We start from the raw sequence: 15174 nt of genomic DNA, 5'->3' as shown, positions 1-15174 counted from the left end.
AAAATATGTAATTATGTATAATATTGATTGGTATAATATATAGTGCATTAATCTATATTTACATTAACATGAAACATTTACATTTATGTATTTATATTTGTGATATATTTATTGTATAAATAATAAAACATCTATATATAAATTTTCCATGTATACGCTATGTGTTACATATAAGTTTTGTTTTTTGTTGTTTTTTTTGAGAGTGAGAGAGCATAAGCGAGAGCACTAATGAGAGAGCACAAGCAAGGGAGAGAGGGAGAATCAGACCCCCCACTGAGCTTGGAGCCTGACATGGGGCTCGATCCCAGGACTCCAGGATTGTGACCTGAGCTGAAAGCAGACACCCAACCAAGTCACCCAGGTGCCCAAGGTCCTGTACTTACTAAATGTTCTAACAAGCTTGTCTTGCATTTATAATTAGAAATATTAAAATTAAGAGTTTTTGTTTGTGTCATTTTTAATGTCAAGAGTTCCCACTTTCCCATCTGTAAATATGGCCATCAGAAACCCCAGATTTTGTGATAGTCTGGCACCTGCTGTCCTTTCCTATCTTGTCTCCTCCCACTGTGACTCACTGTACTCAGTCACTCTGGCTTCTAGCTATTTTTGGAAGCTCCTAAACTCATCCTGCCCCAGGGCCTTTGCATTGCTGCTCCCTCTGCCTAGAATGCTCCTCCTCTAAGTCTCACCACGTCCTAGTACCTGACGTCCTAGTACATCTCTGCTCAGATGCCACCTTCTCCAAGCCTTCCCTGACCTAAAATATCCCTTTCCCTGTTCCTCCACTCTATCCCCTAACCTTATTTCACATTTTTTTAAAAGGATTTTATTTATTTATTTTTGAGAGAGAGTTCGCACAATGCAGGAGCCCGACGTGAGACTTGATCCCAGAACTCCAGGACCATGACTGGAACTAAAGGCAGACACCAAATTGACTGAGCCATCCAGGCACCTTTTATTTCACATTTCCTAATAGCACATATCACTGGCCTGGAATTACATACATTTTAATTTACTTGAATATGGTGTGCTCTCCTCCACTAGAATGAAAGTTTCAGGAGGGAACTCCTGCTCACCTTTGTATCCTCAACCCCAAGAACAGTGTCTGGCACATAGTAAGTACCTCACAAATGTTTTCACAAGTTGTACATACTAACTTATTTTTTGGCTAAGTTTCTTCTCTTCTTTTTTATGTAATTTTATTATTTTTAACAGAAGTCACTCGTTAAATGTAAAACTAAATTTATTTTTATTACTTTATGCAGATTTTCATAAAAATACATTTACAACTCTGGGGAACAAAAGATTAACAGAGATTATCAGGCATGGGCTGTGATATTTGTTTCAAAAACAAAAGAAGACAGTCCCCGCTATGCCTCAGTTTCCCCAGCCAGAAAATGGGTCATCTGAGGATTCAGCAATACCTACTTGGCTGACACCGTGAGGACTTCACTTCCTGGAACTAAAAACCTCCAGCTGGCAAGGGCTGCTTTTATGAATGCCCTTTTGCACAATTCTCTCATGTGAGCTCTGCCTTTTAAATATGTTTTTCTACGGGGTATCATGGTGTTTAAAGTCCCAAACAGAGTCTGAACTGAGTATGGACCCCAACATGGAGCAAGATCCCGACCTGAGCTGAAACCAAAAGTCATACACTTAACTGACTCTGCCACCCAGGCACCCCTTTTTCATTTTTTAAACATATTTATTAGAAATATAATTAATGGTAACATGTGGACTTTGTGTTAGTCTCAAACAAACCAAATTTAAAAAGCAATTTTTGAGACAACTTGGGAAATTTAAACATGGAATGGGCCTTAAATGACGTTAAGGAATTAAGAAAATTATTTTATGGGTAGAATAACATAATATCTGGCACATGCTTTAAAACACACACACACACACACACACACACACACACACAGAGGTTTTTTGGTTCCAAAAGAAATAAGAATAATGTTGATAACTATTGGGATGCATGTATGGAGATTCCTTATAATCTTCTCTTTACTTTTGTGCATATTTGAGATTGTCCATAACAAAAACGGTTTTCAAAAACTGACTATGCCTGAGGCCAGGAAAGGGGAGGAGAGAGCATGGTACCCTGTGTGGGTGGGTTTTCTGAACCAAGTACACAGATTATCTCCTTATTTTCACTCACCAAAGGTAATACCCGCTAATGGTTCAGATTATGTTACCCAAGACCTTCTGCTAAGAAGTCTATAGCTATAATCACTTTGGTTACATATTTATATATATATATATAAATATAAATATAATAATTATTACAGTAGCAAGAAACTGCTTAAGGAGTATTAAAATAACAGTAATAGGGGCACCTGGGTGGCTCAGTCGGTTAAGCGTCTGCCTTTGGCTCAGGTCATGATCCCAGGGTCTTGGAATCAAGTTCATCAGGCTCCTTGCTCAGCAGGGAGCCTGCTTCTTCCTCTGCCTGCCACTCCCCCTGCTTGTGCTCTCTCTCTGACAAATAAATAAATAAAACCTTTAAAAAAAAAATAATAGTGCTCGCTTTGGCAGCACATATACTAAAACTGGAAGGATACAGAGAAGATTAGCATGGCCCCTGCACAAGGATGACACACAAATTTGTGAAGTGTTCCATATTTTTATCTCACGAAACAAACTGAGGGTTGCTGGGGGGTGGGGAGGTAGGGATAGGGTGCCTGGGTTATGGACATTGGGGAGGGTATGTGCTATAGTGAGTGCCGTGAATTGTTTAAGACTAATGATTCACAGACCTGTACCCCTAAGGCAAATAATACATTATATGCTAATAAACAACAGAAATTTATATCCCCAAAAACAAACAAATAGCAGTAATAATAGTAATAGCTAACACATATAGTTCTTACTATGTTCTAGTCACTGTTTTTGGTCCTGTTTTGTTTTGGGTTTTTTTAGTTTTTAGGGTTTTTTTTGTTTGTTTGTTTGTTTGTTTGTTTGTTTTTGACAGACAGAGATCACAAGTAGGCAGAGAGGCAGAGAGAGGAGGAAGCAGGCTCCCCGCTGAGCAGAGAGCCCTACGCGGGGCTCTATCCCAGGACCCTGAGATCATGACCTGAACCGAAGGCTGAGGCTCTAACCCATTGAGCCACCCCGGCACCCCTGGTCCTGTTTTAGGTACATACTCCTTAATGTTCACTAAATCCTCTTAGGTACTCTTAGGTACTATCATTATCCCCAATTTAAAAACAAGAAAATATAGGACACAACTTTTTTCATTTGTCTATCTATTTATTACCAAAGATGGGATTAAACTATATACTGTTCTGAACCTGCTTTTTTCACTTAGAAATAGTTCCCTGTCAGAACATACATGTTTTTCTCATTTTTTTTAATAAGAACATTTATGTTAGCTTTATTTAGAAAGACCAAAACCTGGAAGCATCCCAAATGTCCAACAACTGATGAATAAACAAATGGTCATACATCCATACAGTGAAATACTCCTCAACAATAAAAGGAATGATGACTAGAATGCACAGTAACAAGGTGAATCTCAAAACACAACACAAAGTGAAAGAAGCCTGAAACAAATAGGTATATACTCTAAGATTCCATCTACCTGGTACTCCAAAAAAGAACTATATGGACAGAAATTAGGTCAGGAGGAGAGCCTGGGTGGCTCAATCAATTAAGCATCTGCCTTCAGCTCCAGTCATGATCCCGGGGTCCTAGGATGGACCCCCACATCAGGCTTCCCTGCTCAGCGGGGAACCTTCTTCTCCTTCTCCCTCTGCCTGCTGCTCCCCCTGCTTGTGTGCACTCACTCTCTGTCAAATAAATAAATATATATATATGTATATATATATATATATATATATATTTTTTTTAAAGAAATTAGATCAGGAAGCAGGGAGAAGGGATAAATTTGCCCAAGGGAATTTTCTGGAATGATGAAAAATACTCCATATCTTGATTATAGTGGTCTTGGTTACATAACTGTCCACACTTTCCAAACTGTGTACCATTCTGTACACCTCTTAAGTGTGACTTACACATCAACAGAAATGAATGCACATGTCCATAGTGAGACCCACACAGAAAAGTACCTAGCAGCTATAGGGGTATACTGGAGACACACCAAATGTCCATCAACAGGTGAGTGGACACACAGTGGCACAACCCTGCCTTGGAAAATTACTCAGCAAAAAGAAATGAACTATGGACTCACACAAAGAGCATGGGACGTATCTCAGAATAACCATGCTGAGTGGAAACATCCGGGCACCAAAAGAGCCAGCTCTCTCTGATTTCATTTATTATGAAAGTCCAGAGAGTGGAACTTTGTGCAGTGACAGAAAGCAGATCAGTGGCGGCGGGGGATGGCGGGGCATGGGACGGGTGGGAGGGGAGGATTACCAAGGAGAAGAGGTAACTTCCGGGGTAGGAGGCAGGTCATGAACGTGACCTGGTGACGATTTCACAGATATAAACATGTGTCAAAATTAATCACATTATACACTTCATTCTTATTACTTATAAACAACATAAACTTACTTACAAATAACTTCATGGAATTACCATGGTATGTAATTATACTGTAATTTCCTTCACCACCCCCCAACTGACAGATATTTTACTTGTTTGCAGCTATTTACTAACATAAATAACGCTATAATGAGAAGGCCGTGTCCATCTGTCTTTTCTCCCTTGTATGTATGTGTCCCATTGTACAAGTGAAATTACTGCATCAGAAGGCGCACCCATGTAGAATTTTGATGGAAAACCCCCAATGACCTTTGGAAAACACTGTGGCCACAAACGCTCCCCCAAGGGTGGAAGAGAGGCCTACTTCCTCCTACCATGGACCACACTAGGTGCTAGCAGGTTTCACCTCTGATTTGAATCTTAAAAGCATGCTCAATCTTAATTTTTTAAATTAAGATTTTTTAAAAAATTATATTCTCCGCATTTTTTTAAAGTAAACTCTATGAGTTTACTCACGACCCCAGGATCAAGAGTCGCATGCTCCACTGACTGAGCCAGCCAGGCGTCCCTTCCTCCACATTTTTAGAAAACATTAACAAAAATGTCTTCTGGAAAATTTCACAAAAGTATCTCAAAAGACTTCTTCTCCTGCAACATTCATCCAGGGAGACCCAGAGAACTGTTAGGAAATTCACCTCAAGAAAACTGTCAGAATATGAGAAACCACCTCAAACTGCCCCGAACCACTTCTGAGGTGCTGAAACCCACCTCTTGGTAATAACTGGGGCCCCAGTCTCCAAAAGTGGAATGGCTTTCTGTGGGTAAGAAGGCCTTCAGCTCCCCACCCCAGGGCCCAGGGGATGTTTTGGGAGTCCAGTCACCAAAAAAAGCCAGCTGTTCTAATGGCCTCAACATCAAGTCAGGAAAGGTGCTTTTTCAAACTGAGGAAAAGGAGTGGAGCTTTCAAAGGATTTGGAACTCTGCAGAAGACATGGGTTCAAATCCCAGTTCACCACTGATCTCACTGTAGGACATAAGTGTCTTTACCTTGGCCTTAGTTTTCTCATCTGCAAAATGGGGGTGATGATAATCCTGAATTCATATGGTTGGACTGTCATGAGAATTAAACAGTCAGCAGAGTGCCAGGGTTAAGAACTCAGGATCTGCAGTCCAGAAGACCTGACGTGGAAGTCCGGCTCTGACACTGAGTAAAGCCGAAATCTCGGGGGAACCTCAGAGGCTGCTTTTCTCAAGGGCAGGTGAACGTCATGACCCTATCAATCTCAGTGGGATTTTGTGATGACTGAGAAAGATAATATATATAAAATGCCAAACAGAGTCTGGCTCCACTGTTACATTTTTGAAACGACCCTGTATGTGTACATATGTGAAAGATAAACTTTTAAACCTACAAAATGAAAACTATTGCTTTTATTACAGGAACCTGCTTAAGAGGACTGACTTTTACCAACTTGAAGACAAATCCTACATCATTGCCAGATGCATAGAGAGAAGAAAATTATTGCTTTTATTACAGGAACCTGTTTAAGAGGACTGACTTTTACCAAACTCAAGACAAATCCTACATCATTGTCAGATGCATAGAGAGAAGAAACGGGTTTCCCCTAAACATTCTAAGTTCTCTTATCATGAAAAAGTGACCATGGGCTGGTTGGTAAGGGAGGGGAGAGGTTAAGGTTACTTTGCAAATCAAGCTGCAGACTGAGACCTCATAACCATCTGTAAAATGGTTACTGTGGAGGTTCTTGCCCTCCTGAGCACCCCCCACAACCCCCAGTAGCTGTGAGCCAGAAGTGACTGGTTCCCTTACCAGGTAAACGGGGCTTCGGTTGTTATCCATTGCAGGGATGCCGGTGAGGACCTCAGCTAGCACCTGGAGAGAATATGCAGTTAGCATGGTTCAGACACTCAAGCAAAGGTTCAGGCTAGAGATAGTGGCCAAGAGCAATGACTCTTCTTAGTAACAAAGGCAGGGAGCTCCAGGCCCGACTCTGCCATTTGTCAGTATAAACACTTGCCCAAAGTCAGGAACATGGGAATATTACTAAATACCTCCCCCAACTAAACATATCATCCAGCTGCTAATAGAAGCTTTGAATGAACAGCAAGTCAGGGAGGATGGAAACCAAACGTGTGCATATTACCATCAGTTTTATATGTATATGTGTAGCCATATAAATATATAATGTACATGTTTATATATGCATACTGTATATTTATATTAAAATATGTATGTATATATAAATAATGCATGTGTAAATATGTATATTTACATACATATACTATATACTTATATATACATGTGTATTATACACACACACATTTTTGTATATATACATGTATCTACACACACACTATATTTTAAAGATCATTTCATTTAAAAACCCATCAGAAACGGTAAGCAAGCATTGCTACGTCAGTTGCAGGAAAGGAGGAATCCATGTACATAAGTCTATTCTACACAGAAAGTCTCAGTGACATCTAAAGCATGTTTCATCCTAGGCCTTTATTAACATGACCTGTTCATTAATTCACCCACTCATAGAAGGAGCAGAGCTCTACACCAGTGTGAGACACCACAACACTGACAAACCATGATGTGTGTCTTCATAAAGGGGAAACCTGCTTTGAACAGAAATTCTCAGCAGACCATAGTGGTTAAGGGCTCTCTACAGCCAGGCCTTCCTGGGCTCAAATTCTGACTCTCTTCCCTAATCGCTAAAGGGCTAAAATCTGAGCCTGCATCCCTACCTGATAAATGGTGATCTGCTGGTTGTGAATATAAGGAAGTGAGTACCCCACCCTGAGTTTCAAATCTCTCTTCCACAACCTCCCTCCAAACAAGTCGGAATAGTCACATTTACTGCCAAGAAATCCTCGGTCCTCAGAGGAAGGACCTGATGGGTTAGTCAGACCGGCAGTGGCCAGCAGGGGGCAGCAGAGGGCACCCTGCAGCCCGTGAACCGGAGCAAGCTGAAAAGGGATTCCCCAACCAGCTCCTGCCAGGAAGGGAGGGAAGAACAAGGGGTAATGAATACACAGACATTCCCTTCTGCCTCTTCCACAGGCAGGCTCTGTGCTGAACCTTTTAGAGAGGCCATTTAATGCTCACAAAACAACAACAACAAGAACACTGAGAAATGCAGTGTTCCCAACCGGAAGGATCAGAGTTCAGAATCATACTGTCAGTTAGTGGCAGAGCTGAGAAAAAAAGAGGTGAAGGGAGCCAGTGGGCACAGAATGCATAAACTAATTTTTAAAAATTGTTGCATCAACAGCTAAATTAAAAAGTCGAGGGTTGAGGCGCCTGGATGGCTCAGTTGGTTGAGCGTCGGAATCTTGATTTCAGCTCGGGTCATGATTTCAGGGGCGTGTAATGGAGCCCACATTGGGCTAAGGGCTCAGCATTCAGCACAGAATCTGCTTGGGATTCTCTCTCTCCTCTCCCTCTGCCCACTCACACTCTATCTCTTAAAAAAGAAAAAAAAAAAAGAGGGGTAAACAAAAATCAGAAATGAGAGTGTGAAAGTAGGAATACCAACTACCACCACAATAATCCTCTTGATAAGTGTAGGGTACCTGCTAACTATTTGCATTATCGTATTAGTCTCCATATTTGTCACTAACCCCTTTCACAGAGGACAAAACAGGCCCAGAGTTACAGGTCAGGTACCCAGGGTCACACAGCTGAAAGTAACTAAGCTGGGACTCAAACCCACACTCTCACACTCTACCCTGGATTGCCTGGCAGCCTCAGGGTTCAGTCCTGCTGGTTTTTAGAGGAGCAAGAGCCTTGGCTGGCCCCACTGAGCTCCACTGAGCCACTCACAGTGGAGTTGATGGGGGCAAGGAAACCAGAAGAGCCCACGGGAGATAGAAGGAAGCAGAATCTGGCATCTAGAGGTCAGGATCAGAGCAGAAGGTGGCTCAGGAAGGGCACGAGTGGGAGAGGTGGATGGACAAAAGATGGGGCAGAGAAAGAGGACGCACAGAGTTCGAGGCTAGAGAGGAGAGAGAAGTCACAGTCTGAGAGGCAGCTATTTGCTCCTAACAAAGGCCAACCAGAGACTGTCACTTTCCTCAGCCAGCATTTCCCAGACTTGGTTCCATGGGACACTGGTATGGAGGAGACTGAGGAAACAAGGTTCCATAATCAAATGATTTTGGGAAATGCTGCATACCATTTGCCCAGCTATGGTGAATTCACAACTGAATTAGATTAAAGGCTCATTGCCGTATTAAAGTCTCTGATTAATTTCATGGTAAAGAAATGTGCTTGACTCTGCTTAAACCAGCATTGGTCATACCTCTTTGGCCACAAAACCCTTTAAATACATCAAACCTACAGAGACCACAGAAATATACTTTGGAGACTGCTATACTCAGACCATGAGCTCCCGAGGGAAGGACTGTGTTTGAGTTACGTTTTTATTCCCAGTGCCTGGCACACAGTGATGACAGGACGGCAGTGTGAGGAGGGAGGAAGGATACACAGGTGGATACTAAATGGATTGGTGGCTGTTGAATGGATGGATATTGGAGGGACAGTTGAATGGATGACTGGACAGATGGATGGACAATGTGAGTCAATGGGATAGACTGTTAGATGGCTGGCTGGCTGGGAAAGAGAGAAGAAAAGAGCCTCACAGAAGCTAGATGCTCATGAGTAACAATACTTCAAGGGCTGGCAAATTTTTTCTGTAACAGGGCTAGATTGTAAGTATTTTAGGCTTTGTGGGCCACAAACCAAATTTCTATCATATACTCTTTTTTTTTTTTAAGATTTCATTTATTTATTTGAGAGAGAGCACAAGCAGGGGGCAGGGGCAGAGGGAGAGGGAGAAGCAGACTCCCCAGTGAGCAGGGAGCCCCACATGGGGCTCAATCCCAGGACCCCAAGATCATGACCTGAGCTGATGCCAGACACTTAACCGACTGAGCCACCCAGGCGCCCCACATATTCTTCTTTTATTAGCATCTTTTATAAATGTACTATTCTTAGCTACAGGCTGCACAAAATAAGCCCCAGGCCATAGTTTGCCAGCCCTTACTTTACTTCGATGGAATATATCTAGGAGGCTCTATTACATCTTCTGCTTACAAAGGAGCTGTGGGAAGGACAAATGAGGACAGGCCCAAGGCCAGGCCGAGAAGGGAGCTCTTACGATTCCACAGCTGAAGATGTCTACTCTTTTTGTCAGCTGCCCCACCCTGATGAAATCTTCCGGCAGATATGCAGCTGAGGCCTGGAAAAGATGAGTCTTCATCATGGTGTATCTTGACCTTTTGTTGTCAGGACACAGGTGAGCCATTGGATGAGCCAGCTTGGGGGTGAAGGTTTGGTCTAGCAAAACATTGGAGCTGTGGAAAAGAAAGCAGAGAGAACTTTCTCACTTGGAGCTGGACAGGAAGAGGTTGCCATGGAGATCCTTTCAGAGAACAACTTCACAATAAGCAGCAGTGGCCCTGGCAAGTTAAGAGTCACTTTAGACCCTCTGCCTGGATTTTCTGAGCTGGTCCCGGTGAGGGAAGGGGGTGGAAACACACTTCCACCAGCAAAGGAGGACGGAGCTGAGATTAGTTGTGCTGCCCCAGGAATGGCCTTTGGGGTGGTCAGCAAGGTGCAGCCCCCCTGATCCCCACAGATGTCAAACCCTCATCAACCTCAGCTTGCCTAGATGGTGGGCTATGCAGGCTTGAGCCCCTCTGACACTGTTGTGAGCCCTGGCTCTGGCCTGACTGACTCGAGTCTAAATGCCACGATCCCTTGTGATTGGTCCTGCCCAGATCATGGGACTATGAAGAACAATAAAAACATTCTTGGACCTGGGCATCTGACCTGTGGGAGTCAACACTCTCAGAAGCTACTTCAAAGGGGAAAACAAACAAACAAGAAAACAAATTACATGGATAAAAATAATCAAACTAACCCCAAACAGTTGTTTAAAAAATAGACATCAGGGGTGCCTGGGTGGCACAGTCGGTTAAGCGTCTGACTCTTGGTTTCAGCTCAGGTCATGATCTCAGGGTTGTGGGATTGAGCCCCCCACTGGGCTCCACGCTCTTGGGATTCTCTCTCCCTCTCCCTCTGCCCCTCCCCCACCCACAAAATAAATAAATCTTTAAAAAAAAAAAAAACAGACATCAATTCCAATATCCCCTATTAGGGGTAGTTAAGTAAATTATGGGCCAATCCCTTCAACAGAAAACTAAGAAGTCACTAAAAATGATGGCATGCCACATGAGGAAAGATTTGCCTTGTTTAAATAAAGAGGTAAGAAAGAAAACATGAATTGGTAAGCAGACACAGTGCCCCCTTAGGGTTAGGACTTCTGTGTGGGCAACGGTTGAAGAAGTCAGGGCACCAGGGCCAGAATGATCTCTCACCCTCTCACCCTTTCATTTCCTTTCTTGCTATTACAATTGTCTGTGTAATCAAGCAAGAATCAGGGAGGAAAAAAGAGGACAAAGCTTCCACTTGCCAAATGGAAAACTTGGAGGAAGTATGAGTTCTATGGTTTCAAGGTCAGTTATGCCAGATTTTCTGGTATTTTCTGGAGTTCTCTCCATGTTGCCAGTCCCCAGACAGGACTCTTGTTCTTGGGAGCATGGTGCTAAGATACTGGGTTGCACACCTACCCTGCAGGAAGCTTCCCTGACATGAGTTGCTTTTACCAACAGATACATAAGCAGGGGATGGGTGTCCAGGAAGATGCTGAGTGAGGAGCTCAAAATCCTAGAGGCCTTGGCCCAAAGCTCCAGGATCAGGTCCAGACCAGCTGCTGGGTTGGAAGTAAAAGGCATCAGGGATGTGGGGTATGCCCTGGGAAAACACTAGCTCAAAAAGACAAGCACGGTGACAGGGAGGCAGTGTGTAGGGACAGCAGAAACCCTGAGTTTTGAGGGAATAACAAAGAAAGAGAGAAGAGACCCAGGAGAGGTGGGGTGGGAGGAGCCATCCAAGGGCAAGAGAGACTGAGGGAGAGGAAGGGGCGCAGGAATGTGTGCGACTGGACCCCCGCAGCGCAGGCCCACGTCAGGGTCCTGAGAGACCCCCTCCCCCACCTCTTGACATTGCCATGGATGATCTCCAAGCTGTGCAGGTGCCCCACAGCACAAAGCAGCCCAGAGCAGATGCTGGCGCGCTGGGGCCAGAGGAGGGCGTCCGTGCCTCCCTAAGTTAAAGAAAAAGAGGGAGAGAATCAGTCACACCTCTGCCTTTTCCAAATCCCAATGAGCTCCCAGCTCCCGTCTCTCCTCCAGACCATCACATCCTCTGTGAGGCGGCTCAACCAGCATGGTGTACTGGCAGGGTACCATTCTGACATCAGGAGACCTCGATGTAAATCCCAGCCCAGACACGCACTAGCTTTGTGACTCTGGGAAAGACGCTCGATGTCCCTGAGCCTTGATTTCTGCTTTAGCTATAAAATAAAAGTGTTAACCCCATGCCTCTCTAGGGTTGCTCTAAGGACTCAGAGGACGATATGGTAGGGGGTATATGGTATATGAGTATATGGTATGCCCCTAGCATGGTGCCCGCCACACAGTGGATGCTCACTAACCTGCAGCTGTTTTTATCACGACTATACAGTGGCAGGTCTGGAATTTTCCTCTAGGAGGGGGCTCCTGGGAGAGGGGATGAGGAGCTTGTGTTAGCACACTAAGCACATGGGCCTAATGGCAATTTTATGTGTATTTGGGGAGACTTCATGGGGGCTGATGGGGATTGCAGGGTGAGCTAAAACCCTCGTCATCCCCCAGGCACTGTTGTTCTAGGACTGAAACTCCAGGCTCAATCACTACTTATTTTTTAAGCCCCATCATAGGTCCCACATCCTCTAAGAGCTGGCCTTGATTACAGATTCCTTCTCAAAAACTCTGGAATTTACAGCCACATGAACCCTGTTTAAATTCCAGCCCTGACACCTGTCAGCTGTGTTCCTTTGGGCAGGTTGCTTTGCCTCTCTGCGCCAGAAACTCCTTTTTTGGAAAACGGGGGATACCTCTTGAGTTGTAGCTAGGCCTGAAGGGGACAAGTGTAAAACCTTTATCGTGGTGTTTTGCACACAGCAAGAGTGTAGCAAACATAAAAATCATTATTATACCATAACCGTTTTGTCTGGTCTCTGTTAAGGGAAGCAGTAATTCTCTTGTGGAATAAATCTTCCTCCTATTTGAGGATTTTATGGGAGGGAGATTGTTTTTAAAATTGTAGTTTTAGGGGCGCCTGGGTGGCTCAGTGGGTTAAAGCCTCTGCCTTCGGCTCAGGTCTTGATCTCAGGGTCCTAGGATCAAGCCCTGCATTGGGCTCTCTGCTCATCAGGGAGCCTGCTTCCCTTCCCTCCCCGCCACTCCACACCCTGCCTCCTTGTGATCTCTCTGTCAAATAAATAAATAAAATCTTTTTAAAAATTGTAGTTTTAATTGGTATTATGCTCACCTGCTGTAACATGCAAAAGGTACTAAAGGGCATAGAGTAAAAATTCCTCTCCCACGCCCTAGCTACCTAGCTCACTTCCTCAGAGGCAGCCAAGGTACCAGTTTTTTGTATCTTTCCAGAGATAGCCCATAAGGACACAAGCAAATAGCTATATAATAGAATGGCATTTTTATTTATTTTTTTTAAATTTTATTTATTTATTTGACAGACAGAGACCACAAGTAGGCAGAGAGGCAGGCAAAGAGAGAGGAAGGGAAGCAGGCTCCCTGCTGAGCAGAGAGCCGGATGTGGAGCTCGATCCCAGGACCCTGGGATCATGACCTGAGCCGAAGGCAGAGGCTTTAACCCACTGAGCCACCCAGGCGCCCCTAGAATGGCATTTTTAATTATTTTTATTTTTTAATTTTTTTTAAGATTTTATTTATTTATTTGACAGAGAGAGATCACAAGTAGGCAGAGAGGCAGAGGAGGAAGCAGGCTCCCTGCAGAGCAGCGAGCCCAATGCAGGACTCGATCCCAGAACCCTGAGATCATGACCTGAGCCGAAGGCAGAGGCTTAACCCATTGAGCCACCCAGGCGCCCCTAGAATGGCATTTTTAGCAAATAAAAATTTGCTTCTACTTCTCCATACTCTGTATCTCTTAATTATTTTTCTTGTCCTATTGCCTTGACTAGCACCCCCAGAACAATGTTAAATAAGATTAGTACTATGGGATACCTTTGTCTTGCTCTTGTCAAATAATTTTTTCATAGGTTTTTACCTGAAGATGTTTAGCCAGATCTTATCTATCCCAGCCTAACTTCTCTCTAGATGTCCCCTCTCCCCTCCGGAAGTCCTTAAACCTTGAGTCCCTAACTGGATGCTATCTGGTGCTGTTCTCTGACCATGACCCAGCCCCTTACCTGACCCTGGAGTCTGTCCTGTAAAGAGCCATTTGCCATGTATGGGTAGATCAGGCTGCAAAGCTGATTTCCAGCGCAGAAGCCCAGCAAAGGTAAGACGTTGGGGTGGCAGCATCTGAAATCACATATTAGTGCAGAGGTGAGGAGTCAGACAGAAAGAATAAACAAAGACTGCTCTAATTCCTCACCTCCCACCCCTCTTTTGCCCCCTCTACCCATGAGGTCACCAGTGACTTCCCAGATACCAAATGCTCTGATCCCTGAAGACCGAGTACCAGGGTAGAAAGATGAAAACTGCCTGCCTTCAACAAGTGTGAAGTCAAGGAGCTCAGACTTACCCTACCTCACTGCTCTGCTGCACAGATCACCCTAACTAGCCCATCTTCTAGAAAGAGAGGCTTAGAGGTTAAGGAACTTGCTCACGGTCATGACCAGCATGCAGGGAAGGCAGATCGCAGGGCTGTTGGGACTCCCGGGACTGGGTTCTTCCCTGAAATCCTCTTCTCCTAGGTTCTGAGTCACTGTTCCCTCCTGACTCTCTTCATACCTCTCTGACTGTTTTCCCCTGGCTTTTTTCACCAAGACTCTCCTCCCTTGCCTTCCTCTGAAAGCTCAGTACCCCCGGCTCAGCTCATCATCTTGTTTGATCAGCTATATCTCCAGGTATCTCCCACCTCTATGGGGAATGCTCCCCAAAATCTCTCATTGCAGCCCCTTCCTAAGCTCTAGAACTGAATGTCTGTTTGCATTCTGATGCTCAGGTGAAGAACTTTGACTCAACAGGTCCCAAACCCACTCTGTGCCCAGTTATTATCCCAAAAAGGCAACTATGCAGTCTCCATGAAGTTTCCTGGAAACCTCCTTACCTCCCCATCTAACTGGTCAGCATTCATGGTCACAGACAGTTTTCCAACTGTCCCATTCATTCACCCCTCCTCCACCCTGAATCAGACCGTGATGGATGCTCCGCAGGACTATTGTAATGGACTCCTGGTCAATCCCTCCTGCCCTCCTCCACTCCCCCCCAGGCCATCATACTGCACTTTTCATACTCAGGAGAGTCTTTTACACTCAATCCCTTCTGGACCATAAACATTCCCAAGGCAGGGACTGTGTATCTTCCCTAGGACCAAAAAAGGCCTTTGCAACCCACAGCTGCCCAGTCAATGAATGGGATGTCTGTCAACTCAGGGAAGTACTTTGCAAAAATGGAAAGGGGAATTATACTTTCACTTTTTTTTTTTTTAAAGATTTTATTTATTTATTTGACAGACAGAGATCACAAGTAGGCAGAGAGGCAGGCAGAGAGAGAGAGGAAGGGAAGCAGGCTCCCTGCTGAGCAGATAGCCCGATG

The 15174-nt window shown here is 44.3% G+C and overlaps 1 protein-coding gene across 2 annotated transcripts in view; it reads right to left on the bottom strand.

Moving 5' to 3' along the window:
• Positions 1-15174, bottom strand: part of LOC111144038 (interleukin 1 receptor associated kinase 2) — a 60638-nt gene that overhangs the window by 7736 nt on the left and 37728 nt on the right. For both annotated transcript variants that reach the window (XM_022498109.1, XM_022498108.1), the window contains 4 exons: positions 13821-13935; positions 11539-11648; positions 9639-9834; positions 6284-6346 (listed from right to left, as the gene is read on the bottom strand). In XM_022498109.1, the coding sequence (XP_022353817.1) occupies positions 6284-6346; positions 9639-9834; positions 11539-11648; positions 13821-13935 (484 nt within the window). The remainder of the gene's footprint in view (positions 1-6283; positions 6347-9638; positions 9835-11538; positions 11649-13820; positions 13936-15174) is intronic.

Source organism: Enhydra lutris, unplaced genomic scaffold (genome assembly GCF_002288905.1).
Source record: "Enhydra lutris kenyoni isolate GAN:26980312 unplaced genomic scaffold, ASM228890v2 scaffoldscaffold10, whole genome shotgun sequence".
Lineage (NCBI taxonomy): Eukaryota > Metazoa > Chordata > Mammalia > Carnivora > Mustelidae > Enhydra > Enhydra lutris.
The sequence above is the reverse complement of the archived record's forward strand: the minus strand, read 5'-3'. Positions and strand labels throughout refer to the sequence as shown.